The 23999-nt window shown below is 52.7% G+C and overlaps 1 protein-coding gene across 4 annotated transcripts in view; it reads left to right on the top strand.

Moving 5' to 3' along the window:
• PTPN5 (protein tyrosine phosphatase non-receptor type 5) overlaps positions 1 to 23999 on the top strand; it is a 58571-nt gene extending 34572 nt beyond the window's left edge. For 2 of the 4 annotated variants that reach the window (NM_001102293.1, XM_059883031.1), the window contains 12 exon segments: positions 10188 to 10381; positions 10934 to 11041; positions 11283 to 11360; positions 11847 to 12088; positions 13234 to 13423; positions 16009 to 16093; positions 18917 to 18996; positions 19178 to 19315; positions 19846 to 19956; positions 22036 to 22196; positions 22279 to 22392; positions 22817 to 23999. In NM_001102293.1, the coding sequence (NP_001095763.1) occupies positions 10188 to 10381; positions 10934 to 11041; positions 11283 to 11360; positions 11847 to 12088; positions 13234 to 13423; positions 16009 to 16093; positions 18917 to 18996; positions 19178 to 19315; positions 19846 to 19956; positions 22036 to 22196; positions 22279 to 22392; positions 22817 to 22910 (1595 nt within the window). In that variant the 3' untranslated portion in view covers positions 22911 to 23999. 4 annotated transcript variants of the gene reach the window in all.

The following is a 23999-nucleotide window of genomic DNA, read 5'->3' on the forward strand; positions in this document are numbered from 1 at the left end:
CTTTGTTTGCAGCAACAAAGCTGTTTGCAATTTCAGATAGAACCATTTTATTATATGCCATCCAAAGAGTACTTGAGTTGGCTTTTGTTTTGGAAACTTGTTAGCATTTCAGATTTAATTAACTGAGAGAGACAAAGCTTCCCCACTTCTGCCACCCCCAGCCCATGTCCACTCCATCCACCGACCCCAGGTGCCCGCCGGCACCCTCAAAGTCCCTGCCCACGTAGGGTGCAGGGCCCCCACTGTCCTGCTGAGGGGCTCGCCTGGCAGATGAAAGGAAAGTCCTGCTGCCTGCCCCTTGTGCTTCCCTCCCGTCTTCCCCTTCCTCTCTAAATTCTGCTGCTGTTTACTGAGTGTTCACCATGTGCCAGGGACCATGTGAAGCACTGGGCATTTTTTTTACCTGATGGCATCCTCAGACCCCAGCTAGCAAGACTTAGTGGATCTGTTGTCTGGAGGAGAGATTGAGTTGCTTCCCCAGGGCCACACAGGTTGTCAGTGGCACCATCGGGGTTCAAACCTAAGTCTGGTGATTCCAGAGCTTTTGTTGGAAGTCCCCACAGAACGAGCTTCCTGTCCAGAATACAAGCCTCTTGTAGAGACTGCCAGGGCTGCAGTCCTGACTCGGTGGGACCAGGTCCGAGAGCTGGCTCTTGTTACAGGCGTACTGCCCTTTACTGCACTTCGCTTTACCCAGCTTCACAGACACTGCGTTTTTCATGAATTGAAGTTTTGTGGCAACCCTGCATCAAGCAAGTCTGTCAGTGCCATTTTTAAAGCAGCATTATTTTTTAAAGTTGTACATTGATTTTTTTTTCAGATATAATGCTACTGCACACTTAATAAACTTTAGAAGAGTATAAACATAACTTTGTATGCATTGGGAAACCAAATAACTAGTGTGACTTGCTTTATTGCGCTATTTGCTATATTGCAGTGGCCTGGAACTGAACCCATAGTGTCTCTGAGATACTTGGAAATCTACTTCCCAAGAGCAGCCACACGTTGGTCCTGTTCTCATCTCTTGACAGGCCCCCTTCCCCTAGCACAGCCTCCTCGGGGGTCTGCAAACAGCACTCAGCCTCCTGCCCCTCTAGCCTCTACTCCCTTCCTCCCCACAGTGAGCTAGGAGCAGCAATCCTATAAACAAGTGTCCATGTCTGAGGGTGGGGTTTCACACACAGTGATGGGCTGTGGCGCCAAGCACCATTTCTCACAGGGATGAGGCAATACTTGTGAACGCGTGCATTCTTAAGGTCAGGCATGCGTTCTTAAGAATGCCCAGGTAAGGAGAGCAGATCACTGGAGGTAGTCTCATCTGGTGGGTTGGTTCATGGTATGGGCTGTGGCTGCAAGCTGCCTGGTTTCTGGTCTTAGCTTCTGCCCATTATCAGCTGACCTCGGCCAAGTGACTGAGCACCATGTGCCTCAGTTTCCTCATCTGTAAAATGGGAGTGAGAGCAGTACCTCCTAGGGCTATTGAAGATTAAATGAGTTAATATATATGAAGCACTTAGAGCAGCGCCCACATGTGGTGAGCACTCGGTAGGCCTTAGCCCTCAGTGGTCCTGGCTCCGCCTGCGGCTGGCTGATAACCTACAGCAAGCCACTTTCCCTCTTGGCCTCAGTTTCCCTGTTTGAGAAAGCAGCAGACTAGACCAGATGACCCTCAGGGCCAGTCAGACTCTGCCCATCAGTGGTTCTAGAAGCCCTGGCAGGGCTAAGCGTGGTGTTCCGCTGGTCAGCAGCCCTGTGACTGTGTCGGTATGGTGGGTAGGTCCCTCCTGGCCATGTTTGGGAAGGGAAGAAAAGCTGAATGGGCCAGGAGCTCCCTCCTCATGTCAACAGGAACAGGCTGAGCCAGCCTCCTGCTCCAGTCCTGATGGATGGCAGCTGGCAGCTCCAAGGATGAGTCACCAGCAGAAGCAGCCGTGGGTTCCTGGGCTCAGGTGTTGCCAGCTCCAGGGCACATGCTGGCTGCAGAGTTTGGTGGTGGGACCTGGGTGCCAGGTGACAGGAGAGGGGTCACGGTGTTGCCACTTGCCAGCTAAACTCTCAAGGCCCTTTGCCTGCGTGCTCTACCCAGAGCCCCTAGAGCTTTGGCCCAGGGTACAGAGCCCCTGCCTTCCCGTGAGCCTCCCTTTCATATGATGCAGGCTTTGAGGAGCCGTCAGCCAGGATCAGGCACAAAAGCCACACCACCACCCCCATGCTGCTGGTTAGGGTTCAAGGATCCCCCAGACATAGGGGCTCCCTCCTTGCCTCCCAGGTTCTCATCGTCTCCCCGCCTTTGCCATAGTGGCCCTTTCTTGAGCAGCAGTTTGGGAAAGCAGAAAGATCACTGGGTATCAGGAAGACCAGGGTTTGCCTCTTGGGTCTGCCTGTACTTGGGCAAGCCACTTCAGCTTGCTCAGCCCGATTTCCATGCCTGAAAAATCCCCTTCACCCCATGCAGGAGGCAAGCCGGTGAGGAGCCGGGTGTTCCGTCGCTGTCAGCAAGCTGCCTCTGAGTCAGGGCTCCATGCGTGACAGAGGAGCTACCTCGCTGTGAACTACTGAAAAGCCAGTCCTTGACACAAGCACCCGCCTCTCACCGGCAGAACGGCAGAACGGGGTTGGTGATGCTAATGCCTACCCCCCAGGGTGGGGGGCTGCTGCCGAGAGAAGCAAAAGGAGCTGCGTGCACACAGGCGCTCCGGGAGCTGCATGGGGCTGCCCAGAGAGCTGGCGCTCTCATTCCCGAGCAGGACAGTGAGTGGAAGGATGGACAGAGTGAGGAGAAGGGCCCGTGTGATCTCTAGGAGCAGAACCCAAAGAACAAAGTGGGCCAGGACCTCAGTGGTTCACGTGGGCAGGCACGGTGTTGTTCACTGCTGTATGTGCTGTGCTGAGTCGCTCAGTCATGTCCGACTCTTTGTGACCCCATGGACTGTAGCCCGCCAGGCACCTCTGTCCATGGGGATTCTCCAGGCAAGAATACTGGAGTGGGTGGCCAAGCCCTCCTCCAGGGGATCTTCCCAACACAGGGATCAAACCCAGGTCTCACACATTGCAGGCAGATTCTTTACCATCTGAGCCACCAGGGAAGCCCGTTCACTGCTCTGTGTGTATCCACAAAACCTAGTCCGGTGCTTGGCACAGCATATAATTGGTGCTCAACGTGTGTTGAACTCACACATGAATGAGCAGAGACTAAAATCAGCCCAGTTCTCTACCTCCCTCTGCCACCTGATCACAGACCTTCGCTCCCCACCCCTGAGATCTAAGGTTCTTAACCTGAGGTCCATGGATCCCCTCCAGAACTATATACAGAACTGAGGGTGTGTGTGTGTGTGTCTGTGTGTGTGGGCAGGCATCTTCCTGAGTGAAGACATGTTAGATTTCTGTCCAGGAAAGGTTTTAAATAAGCCCAGCCCTGAAAGGTACACGCTCAGTTGGATTCACCTGGACTCCAGGACTGCCAGGTACTCTGTAAGTTTAAAAAAAAGACCAGCCTCCACCCTTGTCTCTGAAAGGTACATACAGGACCCTTCAAACCTACAGTTTTTCTTCCACCCCCATAAGGTGCCAGGCAGTTAACCTGCCATCTTTCATATGCAGAAGTGATGGTGGAGCATCGTCAGGGGACCAGTGTTCTGAGTGGCTGTGCTCCTGTTGGGTGGGTCTCACAGAGCCTTGCACTCCCTCTCCATCTCTCCAGTCCCCCCACTTGCATTTAGACTTGACAGGTCAGCAACAGGGCCCTGGACTCAGGAATACTAACCAGACCTTGTTATATCTGAACTCAGAACGGTACCCTCTTTTTAAAAATATTTTTCCTCATTACAAATATTAATAAATATGTATATACATATATATTTATCTCTATATGTATGTGCCCATTATTATAGGAAATTTAGAGTAAGTAACAATGAAAAATAACACTCTGTTCTCACCATCCTCCAAAAACTATTGTTACTACCCTACTTCTGTTCTTCCCACGTACCGTGTATGAAGTTCATTGAGCACTTACTGTGTGCCCAGCATCCACTGTGCTTCATGCTCACTGAGCACCACTTGAGTTAATCCGTCATCTTTTTGTTGTTGTTGTTTAATTTTACCTGCAATGGGTCTTCATTGCATGAACTTCTCTAGTTGTGGCACACGGGCTTAGTTTCCCCGAAGCATATGAGATCTTAGTTCCCCAACCAGGGATCAAAGCCTCGTCCCCTACATTGGAAGGCAGATTCTCAACCACTGAACCACCAGGGAAGTCCCCAACCTCTCTTCATTCATCCGGGATTCTCCACCTTTTTATATGCATGTTTATACTTTCTTAGTTTTTGAGGCCAAGCAGAGAAAGCTGTTTTGTAACTTTGCCTTTCTTACTCCACACCATTGAAATTTCTTCCCCTGTTATTAAATATTCATCTACAGAGTCATTTTTAACGGCAGCATGATGATGTTTTATTGCAGACAGGTTCCAGGCTTCTCAGACTGGGGTGCATGTACCCCTGAGGGCAAAGCCACAGGATAAATGTAGAACATTTTCCTGAAGCATAAATTTGATTCCAAGCTTTGGGAGGGGAAAAAAACATTAAGATCAAAACAAGTGCAGATATGCCACAGAATAGAATAAAGAACGCTCATGAATTTTAAAACAAAGCAGCAAAGACCAGGTCATGTGACTTGCAGTCTTTCCCCAAAGACCCATGTCCCCTCCACTCTGAAGATGGGAGAAACACCTGAGAAGCTCTGAGCTCTCCCTCTTCTTACAATTAAGGGAACTGAGACCCAGGAAGGAGAACGGATTGCCCAGGGTCCAGTGTGAGTGTCACAAGTCAAGCCCTGTAGCCTCTGAGCTGTACCTGTCCCACCCATCCATGTTTGCAATCACGTATCGACCACTGTTTCTGAGGGTGTGGGTGGAAAACTTTCGGCTTGAGTAACTGACCTTCTGCTTAGTCGTGGAAACTTTCGACTTCCGATGTGATCCATCTCTTAGCAGCAGCTTTTCCTTTTTCACCTTGCTGGCCAGGATCTGAGGTGTCTGCTCATGTGGTTAGTAACAGTAGCCTCCCAGGGCAAAGGCAGAGGCCCCTAGGCTCCACCAGCACTTAGATTTTTCACTTAATGTGCTATATGGTAAATACGGATCCACGGGCCTGTTTTACCCAGCTGACTTGAGCCTTTAAAGGCAGGAGTTACATTTGGTCATTATTATCTGATGTGTCTTGAGCACTTAGTGCCAAGATGGGTGCCAGGTGCCAAGTTGGATGTTTCATCTATAGGATCTACTGTCGTCATCACAGCTTTTCTTTTCTTTAAATTTATTTATGTATTCATTTATTTATTTGGTTGTGTCGGGTTCTAGTTGCTGCGCATTGGCTCTCCAGTTATGGTGTACAGGCTTTCTAGTTGCAGCACGCGGGCTTCGAGGCGTGTGGGCTCTTAGTTCCTGTACCAGGAATTGAACCCACGTCCCCTGCATTGCAAGGCAGACTCTCAACCAATGAACCACCAGGGAAGTTCCCAGCACAACTTTTCAAATGTATCATCGTCCTTGTCTATCACTTGTCCATCCTCATTCACTCACCACAGAAATATTTACTGTAGACCTACACCCTAGCGCTGATGCTATATGCTGTGGACAATCATGATGACCGAAACTGCTCTTCCCGTCATGGAACTTACAAAGGACTGGGAAAGATGATATTCAACAAATAATTTGGACACACTATAGGGAGTGTAATGTAGTTCAAGGGACTGTCCAGGTTCAGTTCAGTCACTCAGTAGTGTCCGACTTTTTGCAGCCCCATGGACTGCAGCACGCCAGGCCTCCCTGTCTATCACCAACTCCCGGAGCTTGCTCAAATTCATGTCCATCGAGTTAGTGATGCCATCCAACCATCTCATCCTCTGTCGTCCCCTTCTCCTCCCACCTTCAATCTTTCCCAGTATCAGGGTCTTTTCCAATGAGTCAATTCTTTGCGCCAGGTGGCCAAAGTATTGGAGTTTCAGCTTCAGCATCAGTCCTTCCAATAAATATTCTGGGCTGATTTCCTTTAGGATGGACTGGTTGGATCTCCTTGCAGTCCAAGGGACGCTCAAGAGTCTTCTCCAACACCACAGCTCAAAAGCATCAATTCTTCAGCACTCAGTTTTCTTTATGGTCCAACTCTCACATCCATACATGACTACTGGAAAAACCATAGCCTTCACTAGACGGGCCTTTGTTGGCAAAGTAACATCTTTGCTTTTTAATATGCTGTCTAGGTTGGTCATAACTTTTCTTCCAAGGAGCAAGCATCTCTTAATTTCATGGCTGCTGTCACCATCTGCAGTGATTTTGGAGCCCCACAAAATAAATTATCTCACTGTTTCCATTGTTTCCCCCATCTATTTGCAATGAAGTGATGGGACCAGTTGCCATGATCTTAGTTTTTTGACTGTTGAGTTTTAAGTCAGCTTTTTCACTCTCCTCTTTCACTTTCATCAAGAGGCTCTTTAGTGCTTTGATTTCTGCCATAAGGGTGGTATCATCTGCGTATATGAGGTTATTGTTATTTCTTCCTGCAATCTTGATTCCAGCTTGTGCTTCATCCAGCCCAGCATTTCACATAATGTACTCTGCATATAAAAGTTAAATAAGTAGGGTGACAATATATAGCGTTGACATACTCCTTTTCCAATTTGGAACCAGTCTGTTGTTCCCTGATTCTAACTGTTGCTTCTTGACCTGCATACAGATTTCTCAGGAGGCAGGTAAGGTGGTCTGGTATTCCCATCTCTTGGAGAATTTTCCACAGTTTGTTGTGATCTACACAGTCAAAGACTTTGGTGTAACCAATAAAGCAGAAGTAGATGTTTTTCTGGAATTCTCTTGCTTTTTTGATGATCCAGCAGATGTTGACAATTTAATCTCTGGTTCCTCTGCCTTTTCTAAATCCAGATTGAACATCTGGAAGTTCATAGTTCACGTACTATAGCTAATTATTCTTGACTACAATCAATCAATAGTTATTAGAAACCTATTATTTGTTTTAGTTCTATGCTAGGTGCTATACTAAACATTATAAATTTGAACACGTAAAAACCATCATGTATTATTGCACTGGAGAAGGGAATGGCAAACCACTTCAGTATTCTTGCCTTGAGAACCTCATGAACAGTATGGAAAGGCAAAAATATATGATGATGAACTCCTCACGTTGGTAGGTGCCCAATATGCTACTGGAGAAGAGTGGAGAAATAACTCCAGAAAGAATGAAGAGACAGAACCAAAGCAAAAACATCACCCAGTTGTGGATGTGACTGGTGATGGAAGTAAAATGCGATGCTATAAAAAACAGTATTGCATAGGAACCTGGAATGTTAGGTCCATGAATCAAGGTAAATTAGAAGTGGTCAAACAGGAGATGGCAAGAGTGAACATCAACATTTTAGGAATCAGTGAACTAAAATGGACTGGAACAGGTGAATTTAATTCAGATGACCATTATATCTACTACTGTGGCCAAGAGTCCCTTAGAAGAAATGGAGTAGCCCTCATAGTCAACAAAAAAGTCTGAAATGCAGTACTTGGGTGCAGTCTCAAAAATGACAGAATGATCTCTGTTCATTTCCAAGGCAAACCATTCAATATCACAGCAATCCTAGTCTATGCCCCAACCAGTAACACCAAAGAAGCTAAAGTTTGAACATTTCTGTGAAGACCCACCGGAGAAGGCAATGGCACCCCACTCCAGCACTCTTGCCTGGAAAATCCCATGGACGGAGGAGCCTGGTAGGCTGCAGTCCATGGGGTCGCGAAGAGTCGGACATGACTGAGCGACTTCACTTTCACTTTACACTTTCATGCTTTGGAGAAGGAAATGACAACCCACTCCAGTGTTCTTGCCTGGAGAATCCCAGGGACGGGGGAGCCTGCTGGGCTGCAGTCTATGGGGTCGCACAGAGTCACACATGACTGAAGCGACTTAGCAGCAGCAGCAGCAGTGAAGACCCACAAGACCTTCTAGAACTAACACCCAAAAAGGATGTCGTTTTCATCATAGGGGACAGGAATGCAAAAGTAGGAATTTAAGAGCTACCTGGAGTAACAGGCATATTTGCCTGTTAAGTACAAAATGAAACAGGGCAAAGGCCAACAGAGTTTTGCTAAGAGAATGCACTGGTCATAGCAAACACCCTCTTCCAACAACACAAGAGAAGATTCTACACGTGGACATCACCAGATGGTCAATACCGAAATCAAATTGATTATATTCTTTGCAGCCAAAGATGGAGAATCATTTATACAGTCAGCAAAAACAAGACCAGGAACTGACTGTGGCTCAGATCATGAACTCCTTATTGCCAAATTCAGACTTAAATTGAAGAAAGTAGGGAAACCCACTAGACCATTCAGGTATGACCTAAATCAAATCCCTGTCCAGGTGGCTTAGTTCAAACCCACCACTTAGCCTCTCTGCACCTCACCTTCCTCTTCTGTAAAATGAGGATAACAGGAGTGCCAACTTCATAGGGTACCATGAAGAGTGAATAGATTAACATGAGCAAAGCACTCTGAGCAGGGCTGTGCTCCAAGTGTATTATTTCTGCTGGCCATATGAAGGAGAGACGTGGGTTGCCAGGTGTGTATGACGGGGAGGACCTGCTTTAGGAGACAAATGATGGAGTTCTACAGGATGAGTAGGAGTTAACTTGGCAAAGTGTTTTGGAGGCAGGTGAGGGGAGCAGGATGTTGGAGGAATGTTCCTGGCAGAGAGGACAAGATTCTCAGAACACAGTGGGTGGGTTCACCTGAGGGACTGCCAAGAAGTGTGGCTGGACCACAGCGGGTGGGGAGCCATACAGGGCCAGGTCTGGGAAGAGAGGGAAATACTGGCCTAGAAGTACAGGCGTCTCCAGGACCCAGCTCTCTGCTCCACACTGTTGATCCAGGCAGTGGGAGAGGTTCAGTAAGAATTTGTCACATAAGCAATCGAGCATGCAGACATGGTGTCTTGGCTATGGCTATTCCAAGCCCCCATCCAGAAAAGGAGTCCATTGTCCCGTATGCATAATATGTGAACTGTCCCAAGCCCTCACTGTCGAGCCGTACACATCTGTTTGCTGGTCCCTCTCTTTTTTTTTTTGGCCACACCACCACATGGCACTTGGGATCTTAGTTCCCTGACCAGGGATTGAACCCACGTCCCCTGCATTGGAAACAGTCTTAACCACCAGACCACTGCCAGGGGAGTCCCATGGTCCCTCTCTTCCTGGCAGTAGACTAGACAGTGTCAGTTAGGATGGGGAGTTCAGTAAGGTGGTGCTGCCGGAATCCCCCGCTCCACTGGGGCCTCAGCTCTAGCCCAGTGCTGTTCAGACTTGTTTAGTGGTGGCTTGTGTTGAAATGATCTTAGAGGGTACCCACTATATGGAATGCCACTGAACAGCTTCCATGGCTGAGGCTTGGGTATGGGGACTCAGAGCACCTGGTCATAGCTGGGTCACCCGAGAAAAACGCCAGGGCTCCCTGAAACACAGTTAGAAAGCCAAGGCAGGAGCTTTGCCCCTGCTTTTGAGGTGTGGAAACTGAGGTCCAGCGAGGAGGGGGCGACTCTTCCAAGGTCACACAACCAGGGACAGACCGGAAGTGGATCCCAGGCATTGACATCGGTTCTGCTGCCCCAAGGCTTTGCTCCACTGCTACGTGGCCACCCCCACTCCCCTCCGTGTGGTGTCTCAAGGTGGGGCAGGGGCATGCGGCTGTGACCTTGCCAAGTCAGGGTACAGAACATGAGAGACAAAAACCGGGAGGGCAGGCGTGGGTGAGCTGTTCAGGGTCACGGCCTGGTTATGCTGTGCCTTTTTTTTCCGTCTCTCTCTCTTTTAATTGAGTTTGAGGTGGTTGTTTTTTGTTTCCTTAAGAAATGGGAACAGAATGAAGCTGCGTAAACACCACGATGTTAACTCCCTGAAAAACCTCCTGCCATTTTAACTCTGTTACTGGAGAAATAAAAGAGAAATAATTTGTCCACCCACACTTAGCTCTTTCTGACGAAGGTAGGTGAATATTGCTTTGCTAATCGAGGGTGACTGCTGGAAGTGGAGCCAGGCTGGCTGATCTTGGATTGAGAGGAAGCCACGGCAACCCTAGAAGGAGCGGCCCGCGGGGTCGGCAGGGCCCGGGTCACCGGCCACGTTGTCACCTTCTGCAGGTGTCCCCCAGCCGGTAGGGATGGAGGCGCTGGACCAGGCCGAGGGGCCCGCGGCCTCACAGAGAGAGATGCCACCGCCCCCACCTGCTTCACCGCCCTCAGAGCCAGCTCAGAAGCCGCCACCTCGAGGCGCCGGGAGCCACTCCCTCACTGCCAGAAGCAGCCTGTGCCTGTTGGCTGCCTCCCAGTTCCTGGTAAGGACATCACAGGCCTCGCGGGGCCTGGAGGGAGGGCGGGTTGAGGGACGGCCTCCACTGCCTCCCCAAGATGGCCACCTGGGGACACAGAGGAGTGAGGGGCCTTGCTGGTGTCCCTCATGCCTGCAGCCCTCCGGCTGGTGTGAGGAGAAGCCTGGCGTTCCAAGCCACAGCCTTGAGGGCTGAGCCCCTCATTCGCTGAGCTCAGAAGCAGGGATGCAGGCCCGGCTCCCAGCCCCCATGGCCCTGCGGGCATCCTTCTGAGGACTTCCTCTCTCTGGAGGGACCTCTAGGAGACTCTTCCTGTGATATGTATACCTGGTGGGGTGGTGGGCTCCCCTCTGCAAAGGCTCCCTTAAGTCAGATTTTCTCCAGGCAAAGTCCTAGGCCCTTGCCTCTGTTGCACAGTCCAGACCTTGGTGGGGGCAGTGAGGTGGGGTAGGCAGTAGGTTGAGGCTCCAGGTGAACTCTTGAAGGGGGGGGGATGGGGAGATATGGGGGCAAGGAGGCCAGACTCCGAACTCAGTGCGCTGGCCCCGGCCACCCCAGCTCGCCTGTGGGATGCTCTGGCTCAGCGGCTTTGGCCCCATCTGGACACAGAACACCACAGACGTCGTCTCCTCCGCGCTCACGTTCCTGGAGCAGCTGGGACCCTCGGTGAGTAAGCTCCGGGAAGCCCCAGGGTAGGAGGGAGCGCTTGGGGGCCTCCAGCCCCACCAGCCCCTGCCTGGGGCTTCTTTGAGTTCAGAGGATAACTCTGAAAGGCTTCTTCCTGTCCCCTCCCCAGAACCAGGTACAAAGTTCTCAGAGCCTCAATCTTACCCGTGCTGAAATAGATGAGAACGCGCCCCCACCCCCTACCCGCATCACCCTGAGCTGTTTGTCTGATGTTCCCCAGGCCTGGCTGGGCACTGGGACCTGGGACGCCCCCAGTCTGCTGCTGGTCTCTCTCTGTGTGATCCTCATCACCACCCTGGTAAGGCTCCTCCTGACCCGACCTCGCTGCTCCCCTCCCATGACCCCAAGACCCAGTCCCCACCTTGTCCCCTTTGACCTACAGACTAGACGTTGTGGGTAGGGCTGAGGAGGGGTACCTGTCTTCTTCCACCAATGTGCCCAGGCTGGTGTGGGGGTGGGGAGAGGCCCTTTCTTTCTTAAAATTGGTTTGCAGTGTTCTTGGCTGGGGAAAAGAGCTGAGACAGTGTGAAAACCGGAGTAGGAATACCCCACCCCACTAAGAAAGTTTCAAAGCATAAGAACCTGAGGGTTGGGGAAGGAGGGGGCCGGGAGGACATCTAGGTAGCCTCCCATCTAAGTGAGCCGTGGTACTCTGCAGACAGTTCCCAGGAGAACAAGCCTGCTCCAGACACATGGAGCGGCAGGGAGCTCAAGCCCCTGGACACGCCATCATCCAGGGGCTGCTGCCAGCATGGTCCATGATGCCAGTTATGCCCCCAACTAGGTGTGGCTCCTCCTGAGGACTCCCCCAGAACCAACCAGCCCGCTGCCCCCTGAGGACAGGCGCCAGTCTGTAAGCCGTCAGCCTTCCTTCACCTACTCAGAGTGGATGGAGGAGAAAGTCGAGGATGACTTCCTGGATCTGGACCCCGTCCCCGAGACCCCTGTGTTTGACTGTGTGATGGACATCAAGCTGGAGGCTGACCCCACCTCCCTGACTGTCAAAGCCATGGGTCTGCAGGAGAGGTGGGTGCGGCAGAGGCGCATGGAGCTCTTAGCTCCCTGTCGGAAGGGCAGATGCCTGATTCTGACTCCCAGTGCCCAGGGCAGAGCTGAGCTCATAGCCCTACCAATGCAGACATGTGCTCTTCAGGTCTGATTCATGTAGATCTGAATGCCCCAAAGTGAACACTAAGAAACGTTGTTAGTGCACACAGACATGTAGGCATGCACAGGTGTGCACACGTGCACACTCACACATACAACTCTTGTGGCTTGGATAGGTTTCTTTGCTGTAGGACTTGTTGGAAGCCTTTAACATGCTTGTAGTCATTGTAGATTGACAAGGGGTTGTATGTAGACTTCCTCAAAGTCATCCGACCACAGAACCCTGCTTTCATAGTGTCTCGTAGAGTTCCACGCAGCACATGTTGGGAGGTGTCAACACCCTCTGCAGAGCCTGGCTGGGTTAGCTAGATCCCACCAGGGTTGTGTTGTCCACATGATGTCGTGGAAAGAGCACTGGAGGAGGAGTCAGAAAACCTAGGTTTTTGTTTCAGCTCTGCCACCCCCTTACTGTACGTGCTTGGGCAATTCTTATCCCCTATGTGGCCTTCAGTTTCCCTTTCTAGGTAATGAGGGTAATGGGCCACTAGACTCTGAACACAGCAGGGTCTGCTCAGTCCACTCATCCTTGCTCCACTGTGCTACCCCTGGGATCCCGTCTTTCCCGAGCCTCTCCTGGATGAGATGTCCTTGGAGGCTGCGGCCCTAGGGGCTGGGGTACCGAGGGTGGAGCCCTGCTTCTCTGCCCCAGGCATGTGCCCTCTCGGTGAGCTTCCCCTGGCTCTGGGAGCTGCCTCTGGCAGGGGCACAGGAGAGTGCAGGGAAGGACTGTATTGAGGGGCCTCACATGGAATCTTTGGGACTGGGGCCCAAGCCCACACTCAGTTAGCTACCTGCTGCATGAGGCAGGAGCCAGTGGCAGGCTTAAGCCTTGGAGCTGAGCCTCATGCTGTCTGTGTTGGGGTGACATCATGCCCACTCCTCTCCCTGGGACCCATCGGGTTCCCACCCCATCTCCCACTCACTCATTCTCCTGCTTCAAGGCCCCCAGCTAATGGCCCTACCTGCCCCTGATACTCACTGCCCCCTCTTCCCGGTCCTTCCAGGAGGGGCTCCAATGTCTCCCTGACCCTGGATATGTGCACGCCAGGCTGCAATGAGGAGGGCTTCGGCTATCTCATGTCCCCCCGCGAGGAGTCAGCCCGAGAGTACCTGCTCAGCGCCTCCCGTGTGCTCCAGGCCGAAGAGCTTCACGAGAAGGCCCTGGACCCCTTCCTGCTGCAGGCAGAATTCTTTGTGAGTCCCCCTGAGCCAGCGCCCCAACAGGGGCCAGCCCTTTATGCTCATGTTGTTCCCCTGAGCAAGGCTTTGGAACAGGGTACCCCAAACTCAGCATCTGATGAACATCATTTCATTCTCACCTCTCCTACTGTCTTGGGCAAGCTGCTTTCTCTCTGGGCCTCAGTTTCTCATCCGGAAAATGGGGATAAAGATAACAGGGATGTTGCAAGGATTCGAAAGATGCAGAATGTGTGCAAAGTGTCCATCAGGTGATTGGTGTTTGTGGCATTCTTAAGTCATCATCACCTAGGACTGTCCTCCACAAGCCTTAGAAAGCCTTCTCTTCTTTATTCGGAGATGTGGGGTGCTACACTAATCCCAGGGATTAAACTTGGGGCCCAGCAGTGAAAGTGCTGAATCCTAACCACTGGCCCGCCAGACAATTCCCAAAAGCCTTCTCTTCTGACTCTCCCATTTTCCCACTCTCCTTTTGCCTGGCATCACCAAACAATGTTCATCCTCCTTTGAAATCTCTCAGTTCTGTGGCTCCAGCTTAGGGTGGTTTTGATTACCGTCCCCTCCAGACTCTTAACAGCTGCCTCCTGTTGGACTTGAGGGGCTTATAAATGACCCCCCTGTTTTACCTGCCCGAGCACTCAACCAGTTAAGAGCTAAGATACAGAAGATCACAAAACCACCTTTATTTTTGCTGATAAAGGCTAGGTAAGTTTCTGTTCTTGTTTGTTTTTTGTTTTTCCATTTTGACTGCTCTGAGTCTTTGCTGCAGACCACAGGCTTCTTTCTCTAGTGTGGCACACAGGCTTAGTTGCCCGGAGGCATTTAGGATGGTAGTTCCCTGAGCTGCGATCAAACCCATGTTCCCTGCATTGGAAGGCAGATTATTTATCACTGGACCAGCAGCGAAGTCCCAAGGCTAGGTTTAACATGAGGGTTACGTATGTAGCAGTAGTAAGTTTCCTAATACCAAACGCCAGAATCAAACAACTTCCCCACCACCGGGGTGCCCTGTAATTCTTTCTTAGCAGGAGGGTCGGAGGAGGAGGAGGAAGTAGGGGGCTAGCACCCCAAAGCCAAGTTTCTCAATCAAACACCTCATCCGGTAACTCATCCATCTTGTGGGCAGAAATGGGCAAGAGCCAGGAGCATTTGGAGAGAGTCCTTCCTGGGAGAAGCCTGAGGGATGGGGAACCTACGTGCCTCCCTCGAAGCTCCCCTTGCCCCAGCCCACCTGCTCCCTAGCAGAATTGGATGGCTCTCCTCTCTGGGCAGCCCTCCATCACCTCTGACCTGCGGCTCCAAAGTCTCCAGCATGTGGCCCAGCCTGCCTTACCTGAGTTGAGCCAGCCCCAGCCGCCTTTTCCAGACTCAGGGCCCCATCCCCGCAGGACTGTCCACTTCAAACTTGGCCCTCGCCACACCCCCACCCCCGCACCTTCACAGTCATCAGCCCTCACCCTGGAGGCCCCTAAGACGCCTTCCTGGGCTACCCAGCCTCGGTACCATCCCCATGGCCACACCTCCCCTTGAGGGTGTGTGGCATGTCCTTGTCATCTCCGGTTTCATAATTCATTGTCAGTTTGGCCCAGAGAGAGAGGAAGTGGGGGTGCTCACATACCCACGCCATGGGCACTTCTGCACCTGCTTTTTATTCTGATTCTCACAACCACCTAGAAAGTGAGTATCGTGATCCTCATTGCATTCTTAGTGTGTCCACAGTGAACACTGTGATTCATGACGGTGAGAGATGACAAGGGTGCTGAAGTGTGTAGACAGAGGGAAGGCGCGAGAGGACAGTCCCTGAGGAGTCGTCCCAGAGGACCTGGGGGAGGGGCAGCAGTGAACCCTAAAGGCTGAGACGGATTAGGGGTGATGAAGAGGTATGCGACCAGTGCTCCCCGCAAGTGGAGTGCCGCAAACTCAGACGTGGAGGCCAGCCGGAGACTGACAGAGTAACTACAGGGAAGAGATGGGCACAACTGGAGGATGGGGCTTCTGAGAGCAGCTGGTGGTAAAGAAGGGCCAACTCCGAGAAGACCTCACATTCCAGGCAGAGAAGTTTGGACTTGGTGCTCTTGACATGCAGAGTGATTGAGAGATGCAAATACAACTCTGGGAGGCCCAGAAGGAGGCTGCCTCCCTGCTGGAGAATCAGGGAAGGCTTCTTGGAGGAGGTGGCACTTACAGTGCACAGGAAGACATGAGAAGATGAGGATGGGATGGATGTTACTACTGAGCAAGCAGCACGACCCAAGGTCCTGAGCGGGGTACCTACCTGGGGTAGGAACGTGAGTCAGCAAAGCCACTTGATGTGGCTGCAGTGCAGGGTGCAGAAGAAGGCAGTGATTGGCCAGGTCACTTCTTCTCTGTTCATCAAACGTTCACTGAGTGCTGACTATATGCCAGGCTGGCCCTCCGTAAACAGTGGTGGTGCTAACATGTATTATGCACTCAGCATGTGCCAGGACTGCTCTGGATGCTTTTCATGTGCCCTCACTCATTTAATAGTCGATGTTTGTTGAATGAATGTGTGCATCAAGCCAGCCCACAGCTGCTCTCAACCCCATGTCTTCCTCCTACAGGAAATCCCCATGAATTTTGTGGATCCGAAAGAATATGACATCCCTGGGCTGGTGCGGAAGAACCGATATAAAACCATCCTTCCCAGTGAGTACTCGCTGCCCCTCACCTGGGTGCCCTTAAACCCTGAGGGAGACTTTAACTTCAGCATGGGCCTCCAGGGTCACCAGGCAAAGGGATGGAAGGTGGGGGTGCCCGATGAAGGGAAACACCCCCTTTAGAGAGCAGAGGGCTCTTGGTTTCTTCTTACGGCACTCTCCAGATCTTTGCCCTGGACAAGCATTGTGCTGGACTCTGTGGAAACCCAGAGAAAAAGAGGAACAATAACAGCAGCCCCTAGACAGGGCATGGTGGCTGAACATTGTGCTCACATCCCTGGTCTCTTCAGAGTGGACAGGTTTTAAAGAGAGCACATTAAGGCTCAGAGAGGTTAAGTGGCTCATCCACTATCACGCAGCTAAAATGTACAGAACCAAGTTTGAAACTAGGCCTCTGTAACCTCAAAATTGAGCTCTTTTGTCTACCTGGAGTTCAGTTTGGCTGGATTATGAATCCTCTAACAGGCAGAGCCACCTCACAAGGGAGCGAGCTGCCTGTCAGGTAGGAAGCTCCCCATTGGCTAGGGTATTCAAGCTAGAATGCATGAGTGGTCCCCCCGGAAGGCTTGATAGGGATTTTCCCCCTTTGAGGGTGGTTAGACCAGGTAACCTGATATTCCTCTTTTAGCCTGGGATGTCATTTTCAGGTAACTTTCATCAGGCCCCTGTCTGCCTGTCACCCCTGCCAAGTTCTGGCCCAAGGCCCTAGGGCTAGCTTGGGGGGTGACTTATTGAAAGCAAATCCCCACAAACCTACTCCACTCAGTTTATGGAGTAAGGAGGCTTTAAAAAAGCAGTTTTGCCATCAGCATCTCCAACAACATGTAAGATGTCATGACTTATTTTTAACTTTTAAAATATCGACTTGTGGTTGCTATGGTTACACAGTGTCTAGGTAGTTCCAGTTAAACAAAGCACCATTTAAGGCCAGGATTCGGGGCTGCTCACCTCTTCCCTCCTCTTGCTCCCCCCTCCACCCACCCAGCCCTACCTGGAGGGAGGGCTTCGGGTACCCCACAGTCTCGGGCTTTGCCAGCCACTCAGAATAGCCACTGCAGGAATATGAGAGACAGGGCATCACTCCATCTGGTCCCCACTGGATCCAGCCTCCAGCCATACCCTATGCCTGCAGCCCCCGAGCCCAATAGAGAATCTTCTCTGTAGCCAGCAAGAATTGACCCTATGCCCTCAGAGACTGGGCTGGGGTGGGTGGTAGAGGCCCCCTCTCGAATCAAGGACACCCCGAGGCTTGCTTTCTCATTCATTCGGAGGCTACTTCTGGATCCCAATCTGAGTACCATGAGGGGAGGGAGGGGGCCCAAGCAGGGCTGCCCGTTCCTCTCCCCTGGTCACACAGAGCCCCCTTCCGTTCACCCTTGCTCTTCCCCATACCTGACTCTCCTCCACGCCCCTCGCCACAAGAGCTGCCTCACCCCCACCTTCCCCTCCACAAATCACCTGCCCAAACCTCAGGCACTTGGGCCAGGGCACGAAAGGGCTGGCGAGGGGAGTTTTGTGGGTATCCCTTTCCATTTCATATTCCAGGTTTGGGATCCTCCTTTGGACCTGTTAATCTATAAATTGATTTAATTTATACTTGCAGTGATATTAGTAGCAGCACCAACTTGCTCTATAGTGACTGTGTGCTGGCCTAAGTTATGGTTCTGAGGACTCATTATTAACGGCCACTCTTGAACCCTGACAGGATGAGTGAGGTTGTGATGGAAGGAATGTGCCCAGTTTATGCAGAAGGCACAGGGGTACTCAGTGAATGGCTTGCACTGACACCACCAGGACTTGAACCCAGGCTCTCTGGTGGGCGGTGTAGACTCCTGACCACTTCTATGCAGCCTTTGAGAGCCCTATACAGGGCACACTGGCAGGGCCTTTAGTCCAACCCTCCTTCCACAGGAAAGACCCTGGGGGCCAGAGAAGGGAGAAGATGTGAGCTGGTGACAAAGCTAGACAGAGCCCCAGAACCCAGGCCCCCAGGCGCCCCCCACCCCCAACTACCTCCTGGCTCAGTCCCAGCCTCTGAGAGTTTCCAGAACAGACTAAATCCATACAGGGAAGCTCTAGCGGAACAGAACAAACCCTAGTCTAGGAGGTAGTGAGAGTCTAGCAGTAGTGAGAATCTGCTGCTCTGGGATTTGACAGGTGACTAGATTGGGGTGGGGGTGAACCCTTATGGACAGGTGTGTCATCTCATCTCAGGCTCAGAAGACTGTACTCCTTTCATTGTGATACTCTCCCCTGGCATCCTACCCAAATCTTAGCTATAAAGTGCTTTACAGTTGACATAGCACTTCACATCTGTTTTCTCATTTGTCTTCCCAACAATTCGAGGAACTAAGCATCTTTACCCCCATATTACAGATCGGAAAACTGAGGCTTAAAAAGGCCATGTGCTTTACAAGCTTACACAGCAGGTTGGGGACAATGTATATTCAAACTCTTGCTGGCCCTGCTGGCTAGGATGTATCCCCTAGGGAATTTCTTACTGTCTGAGCTGTCTCCTCCCCAGAACATGAAGCACAGAGAGGACCAGGCAGCTTAAGGGATGCAGGCAAGGGTGGCCTGGATCCTACAGAGGGAGAGAGCCAAAGCCTCCCAGTACCATTCTCTTCAGCCTGGGTCCTCACCTTCCTGAGTGGGCCACAGGGATGGGTCAGTGTTTTGCTTCTGGCAAGGGAAGAAGGAACTTCCGGTCCCAGAAGAAATGTAGGTGCCCTGACATGGGCCGGAGAAGGTGGGCCCACACAAGAGGGTTTGCACATTCAAATCCCAGCCTCACCTGTCTCCACTATCTCAGACCCTCACAGCAGAGTGTGTCTGACCTCACCAGACCCTGACGACCCTCTGAGTTCCTACATCAACGCCAACTACATTCGGGTATGTAAACCCATCCCAACAGTCTCTCCCTAAAAGGGAGGCCCAAGTCAATGGGGTCCATCCACTAGGCTTGTCCCTAAGTCTGTCTGGTTCCTGCCAGCCCCCGGGGAAGAAGCTGAGTGGGGGAAATGGGCCCCGGGAGCACAAGTGACCCTGATGGCCTGGACTTGGCTGGTCACAGGGCTATGGTGGGGAAGAGAAGGTGTACATCGCCACTCAGGGACCCATCGTCAGCACGGTTGGCGACTTCTGGCGTATGGTGTGGCAGGAGCACACGCCCATCATCGTCATGATCACCAACATCGAGGAGATGAACGAGGTAGGCCCCGCCGGACCTTACCAGGTGTCTGCTGCTTGGTGCCCTGTGCCAAGCATCTTGTTTCCATGTTAATCCTTTCAGCAATCTTGGGAGGGTGGTATGTTCACCTTGCTGCCTTGCCCAGGGAAGGAAATGTGAGGCTCAGAGAGGTTAAGTCAGTTACTCAGAGCCACACAAATAGTCAGAGACAGGGCCTGGAGCTGGCCTCTCTACCTCCAGCGCTCAGGATCTTAAACACGCTGCTCCGCTGCTGCCCAGCCTGCCAGGGCTGATGCTGACTACCTCCATACTCGTCACAGCCCATTTAATTGAAGTCCCATGAAGGTCCTTCAAACTGAGTATTACTTCCATTTTCCCGGATGAGAAAACTGAGACTCAGAAAAGGGAAGTAACTTAACAAGTGAGAAGCTGAGATTTGAGCTCTCTAACTGCAAACCTACTGCCCTGTCTCCCCACTGGCCCGGGACAAGCACTGGGGAGGGTGTGGTCGGGGCGCTGGGAGTATCTTAGCCTGATCTGGGCCCCTGCAGAAGTGCACCGAGTATTGGCCAGAGGAGCAGGTGGTATACGATGGCGTGGAGATCACCGTGCGGAAAGTCATCCACACTGAGGATTACCGGCTCCGACTCATTGCCCTCAGGGTGAGGCCTGGGGCAGGGCTGGGCTGGGCTGGGAGGAGGGGGCACTCCACAGCCAACGGGCTCCCAGAGGCCGACATAGCTGAAATTAAGGCATGTGTCTCTCCAGGCTTTACTGATGAGCAGGGATGAAGGGGAAAAGGGGTGAGTGATCTTGCAGATCAGAGGCAGGACCAAATTCTCAGTGCATTTCTTATCACTGGCGTCTGTCCATCCACACTGTCATTCATAATGTCTTCCAGCTCTGCTTCAAATGTACCCAAGGCCAGGAGTGTCTGGAAGAGGGGGCTTCAGCAGCTTCCATTTTCTGCCTGGAAACATCCCTTCACCTGGGATGCTGGGCTTCCAACCTGTAGTACCGAATCTGTCCACTAGAGGACAGGCGCTTTTTGGTGCATTTGGGTAGCACAGGGAGGTTGTGGTTACAGGAAAAAGAAAGAGGACATAAAAATTATGACCAGTACGGAACAGCCCAGAAGAGTGTGGGGAGGTATCTTCCCACCCTGAAGATTGTGCTTATTCCAGGCTCAGCATAATAGAGGAGATTGTTCCTTTGGAGTCAAGAAAATCAGTGCATTCTGCTTTTGAGAAATCTTATGACCCCTGTTTGGGGAAAGTGGTACCACTGTAATTATCCCAAAGTCTGGAAAAGGTGCCAGGAAGCTGACATCCTATCCAGAAACAGTCAGGGAGGTCCCCTGATGCTGGCAGCCACAGGGTCTGAATAGGGTGTCAAGGGCATGAGACTTGTTCCTCTGAGCTGCCCAGTCCCACTGGAGAAGGTGAAAGACAGTGTGTCAAGGAGAAGTCAGCCCCTCGAGGACAGTGCCCAGTAAGCATTTCCAGGATATAGGCTTGCTTGAGGGCATTTCAGAGGTAGAGGACAGAGGCTGTGGTAGCTGCCCATGGAGCAGCTTCCTTTTTCCACTGAAAGAGAGGCTGGGGCTGCCACTTCTTCTCAGTGATGTGGGACTGGTAAGGGAAGAACTGGGACCACTGGGCACTTACTTTTGTCCATAACCTTTACAAGCACATGCCCTGAGCCTGGTTCTGGGTTGGGTACTGGGAAAACACAGAGCTGTCCAAAGCCTGGACTCTCTCCTCAAGGAGCACCTATAAAATGGTAAGTACTGACCTAGAAATAAGTACAAGCACAGAAGAAGGACATCTTGTCACCCAGGGTGCTCAGGGAGGGCTTCCTGGAAGTGGTGTTGCTGAATGGGGTTCCGAAGGATAAGAGTTGGCTGGGGGGCAGACATATGGAGAGAGTATTCCAGACAAAGGGAAACTAAAAGTAAGGGCACAGAAGATAGAACAGCTCTGTGTATAAATGTGCAGGAAATGGGGGAAGCAGAGGTTTGATCTACAAACCATTTGGAGTGCAAAGGCATCAAGTACAAGTCCTCAGGAGGAGGACTTGGGCCTGGAGAGGTAGACCCTGTACCATGTGTCTTGTGTACCATGTGTCACTGAAGAGTGGGGTGGGTGGGTTTTAGTTTTAGAGCAACGAGAGCTATCAGAGCGTTCTGAGCAGTAGAAAAGCATGGGTTGTAGACAGGCCTTTTGGACCACTGTGGATCTGGGTGATCAGAGAGGAGGAGGGGAGGGCCCCACACAGTTGAGAGACGGTAAAGAACAAAGTGAAGGTGGTGGTGGTGGAGAGGGTAGCACTGGGACACTGGCTGGGGGGGACCAGGGGCGATGGTGGGCAGGAAAGTATACTGAGGCAAGAGGAAGGGTCCCAGGGCTGTGGGGGTGACTGGGCTGTCTGTGAAGGGGCGACCAGGAAACAGGAGTGAAATGGAGAAGGGGCTCTTCACCTCTCTTGGAAGATCCTGGAGTCACTAGGGCAAAACCTATGTGAAGACCACTGCTGACACTGCTCACCAGTCCCCGCTACCCAGCTGGCTTCGGGTCTCTGGCTGGTGCCACTGGGCTGTACGGTGTAGATGGCAAAGGTCCGAGGTCCCACTCCCTGTGGCCTCCCTCCTGTGTTTCCTTCTCCCCTCCCATCTCCATCTCTGGGCTGGTTTCTGGGCTCAGTTCACGTGTATCTGGGGTGGGCCTCTGTCTCCTGGACAGAGCGGGACGGAAGAGCGAGGCCTGAAGCATTACTGGTTCACGTCCTGGCCCGACCAGAAGACCCCAGACCGTGCGCCTCCACTCCTGCACCTGGTGCGGGAGGTGGAGGAGGCGGCCCAGCAGGAGGGGCCCCACTGCGCCCCCATCGTGGTGCACTGCAGGTGGGTCCTCCCAGACACCCACTGGAGCGGGGCGTGGCTCCCGGGCGGCCCCGCCCCTCACCCCCGTGCCCTGGGCCCTCAGCGCAGGGATTGGGAGGACCGGCTGCTTCATCGCCACCAGCATCTGCTGCCAGCAGCTGCGGCAGGAGGGCGTGGTGGACATCCTGAAGACCACATGCCAGCTCCGTCAGGACAGGTCAGCTGAGGGTGGGGCCTGTGGGGAGCTGGGCGGGGCGGGGGAGAGGGCAGCAGAGAGAGCCTGATCTGTGCATAGCGTGAAGGTTAGGGGGACACAACCCACGGGGACCGACCTGTGGACAGATGGGTGGAGAAGCCGGATCCAGGCAGTTGGTAGCTGGGATGCAGAGGGGAGAGGAACAGAGCTGGTAGACACAGGGGCAGAGGCTGAGAGTGGAGGGTCATGCCACCTCTGTCCCCGCTGTCTATGCCAGAGCCAGGAGGGACAGCAAGGGCAGGTGGAAGTGGCTGGCTGGCCAGGGCTGACCTCTCTAAGCTGCACATAGGCCCTGATGTGCCTCCCAGAGGACTGGCACTCTGTGGGTCTGGGGGCGGCTCCGCAGCTGTTCTTCCATGACCCGGTCCCTTCATCTGCCGGGTAGGGGCGGTATGATCCAGACGTGCGAGCAGTACCAGTTCGTGCACCACGTCATGAGCCTCTACGAGAAGCAGCTGTCCCGCCAGTCCCCGGAGTGACCACACACCCTCCCGAGGTCCTCTGGTACCTCCCAGCCTGAGTCGGGGCCCTCCTCGCAGCCACACCCAGGGCCCTGCCTCAGGTCCCGGCCTGCCCCCCCGTCCCTCCCGCTTTCTCTCTTCAGTTTGCTCCCCCTCCCCCGCTGCCTCGGCCGGACCCCTACCCCGCCCCCAACATAGCTCTTCCTACTGTACATACTGGGGAGTGGGGAGGGTGGGGGAGGGGCGTGCCAGGCCAGGCCTGAGGCCCCAGGGCCTGACCCAAACCGCGTGACCTGGGGCCTCAGTTTTTAACGACGGTTCCACTGCTACTTGATCCAAAACGTTTCCCTGCTGCAACTCCACGTGTCCTGCCGCAGCGTGTTCTGTCTGTCCATCGTCTCTGCTGTCTGTACCGAACACTGTGTCTCCTCAGCCCTGGAGAGGGGTCGTGAGCTCCAGCCCCCCAGTGGCCCTGGCACAGGTGCCTGCCTCAGGCCCCCAGCCCCGCTTCTCCCAGCAGACAGGTTGCACTTTGCCCCTAGTTCCTGGAACCAGGATGGGAAGGAAGGGCCTGAAGACCCCGGAAGTCAGGCACAGGAAAGCCCTAAGGGGTTGGCAGAAAGATCCAGCTGGGGAGAGGTCTCTGGTTGGAGGTGGGGGAGGAGGATCGCATCCAGGGGGACCCCCAGGTATCAGACGCCCTCAGCAGGCAGTGACTAGCCTGTGGGGCAATGGTGAGAAAGGGCACACATAGGGGAGAATGAACCCAGGGGGCCTGGGCCACGGTGGGAGATGGGGAGCTCTGACGGTAGGGTGGGAACTCGGCCCCAGATCCGTGTGAAGCGTTTTTCTGTGTCGCTGTGGGAAACCCCTCCCAGAAGTCTCACCGCGTGTAGCTCTGCGTGTGTCCTGTGTTCATGCGTGTGTTGAGAGCCCGTCAGCAGGGCGTGCATGACTCTTTGGCAACATGTGTTATCTTGGAGCCACGTGTTTTTATTGGTGACTTTAAATATTTATTCCACGGCAGACAGAGACATTTGGTGTCTTTTTATAATTTGCTCATGGTCATTGAATAGAGCAATAAATGGAGCATTTTGAGCAAAACTA

The sequence above is a fragment of the Bos taurus genome, chromosome 29, assembly GCF_002263795.3.
Source record: "Bos taurus isolate L1 Dominette 01449 registration number 42190680 breed Hereford chromosome 29, ARS-UCD2.0, whole genome shotgun sequence".
Taxonomy (NCBI): domain Eukaryota; kingdom Metazoa; phylum Chordata; class Mammalia; order Artiodactyla; family Bovidae; genus Bos; species Bos taurus.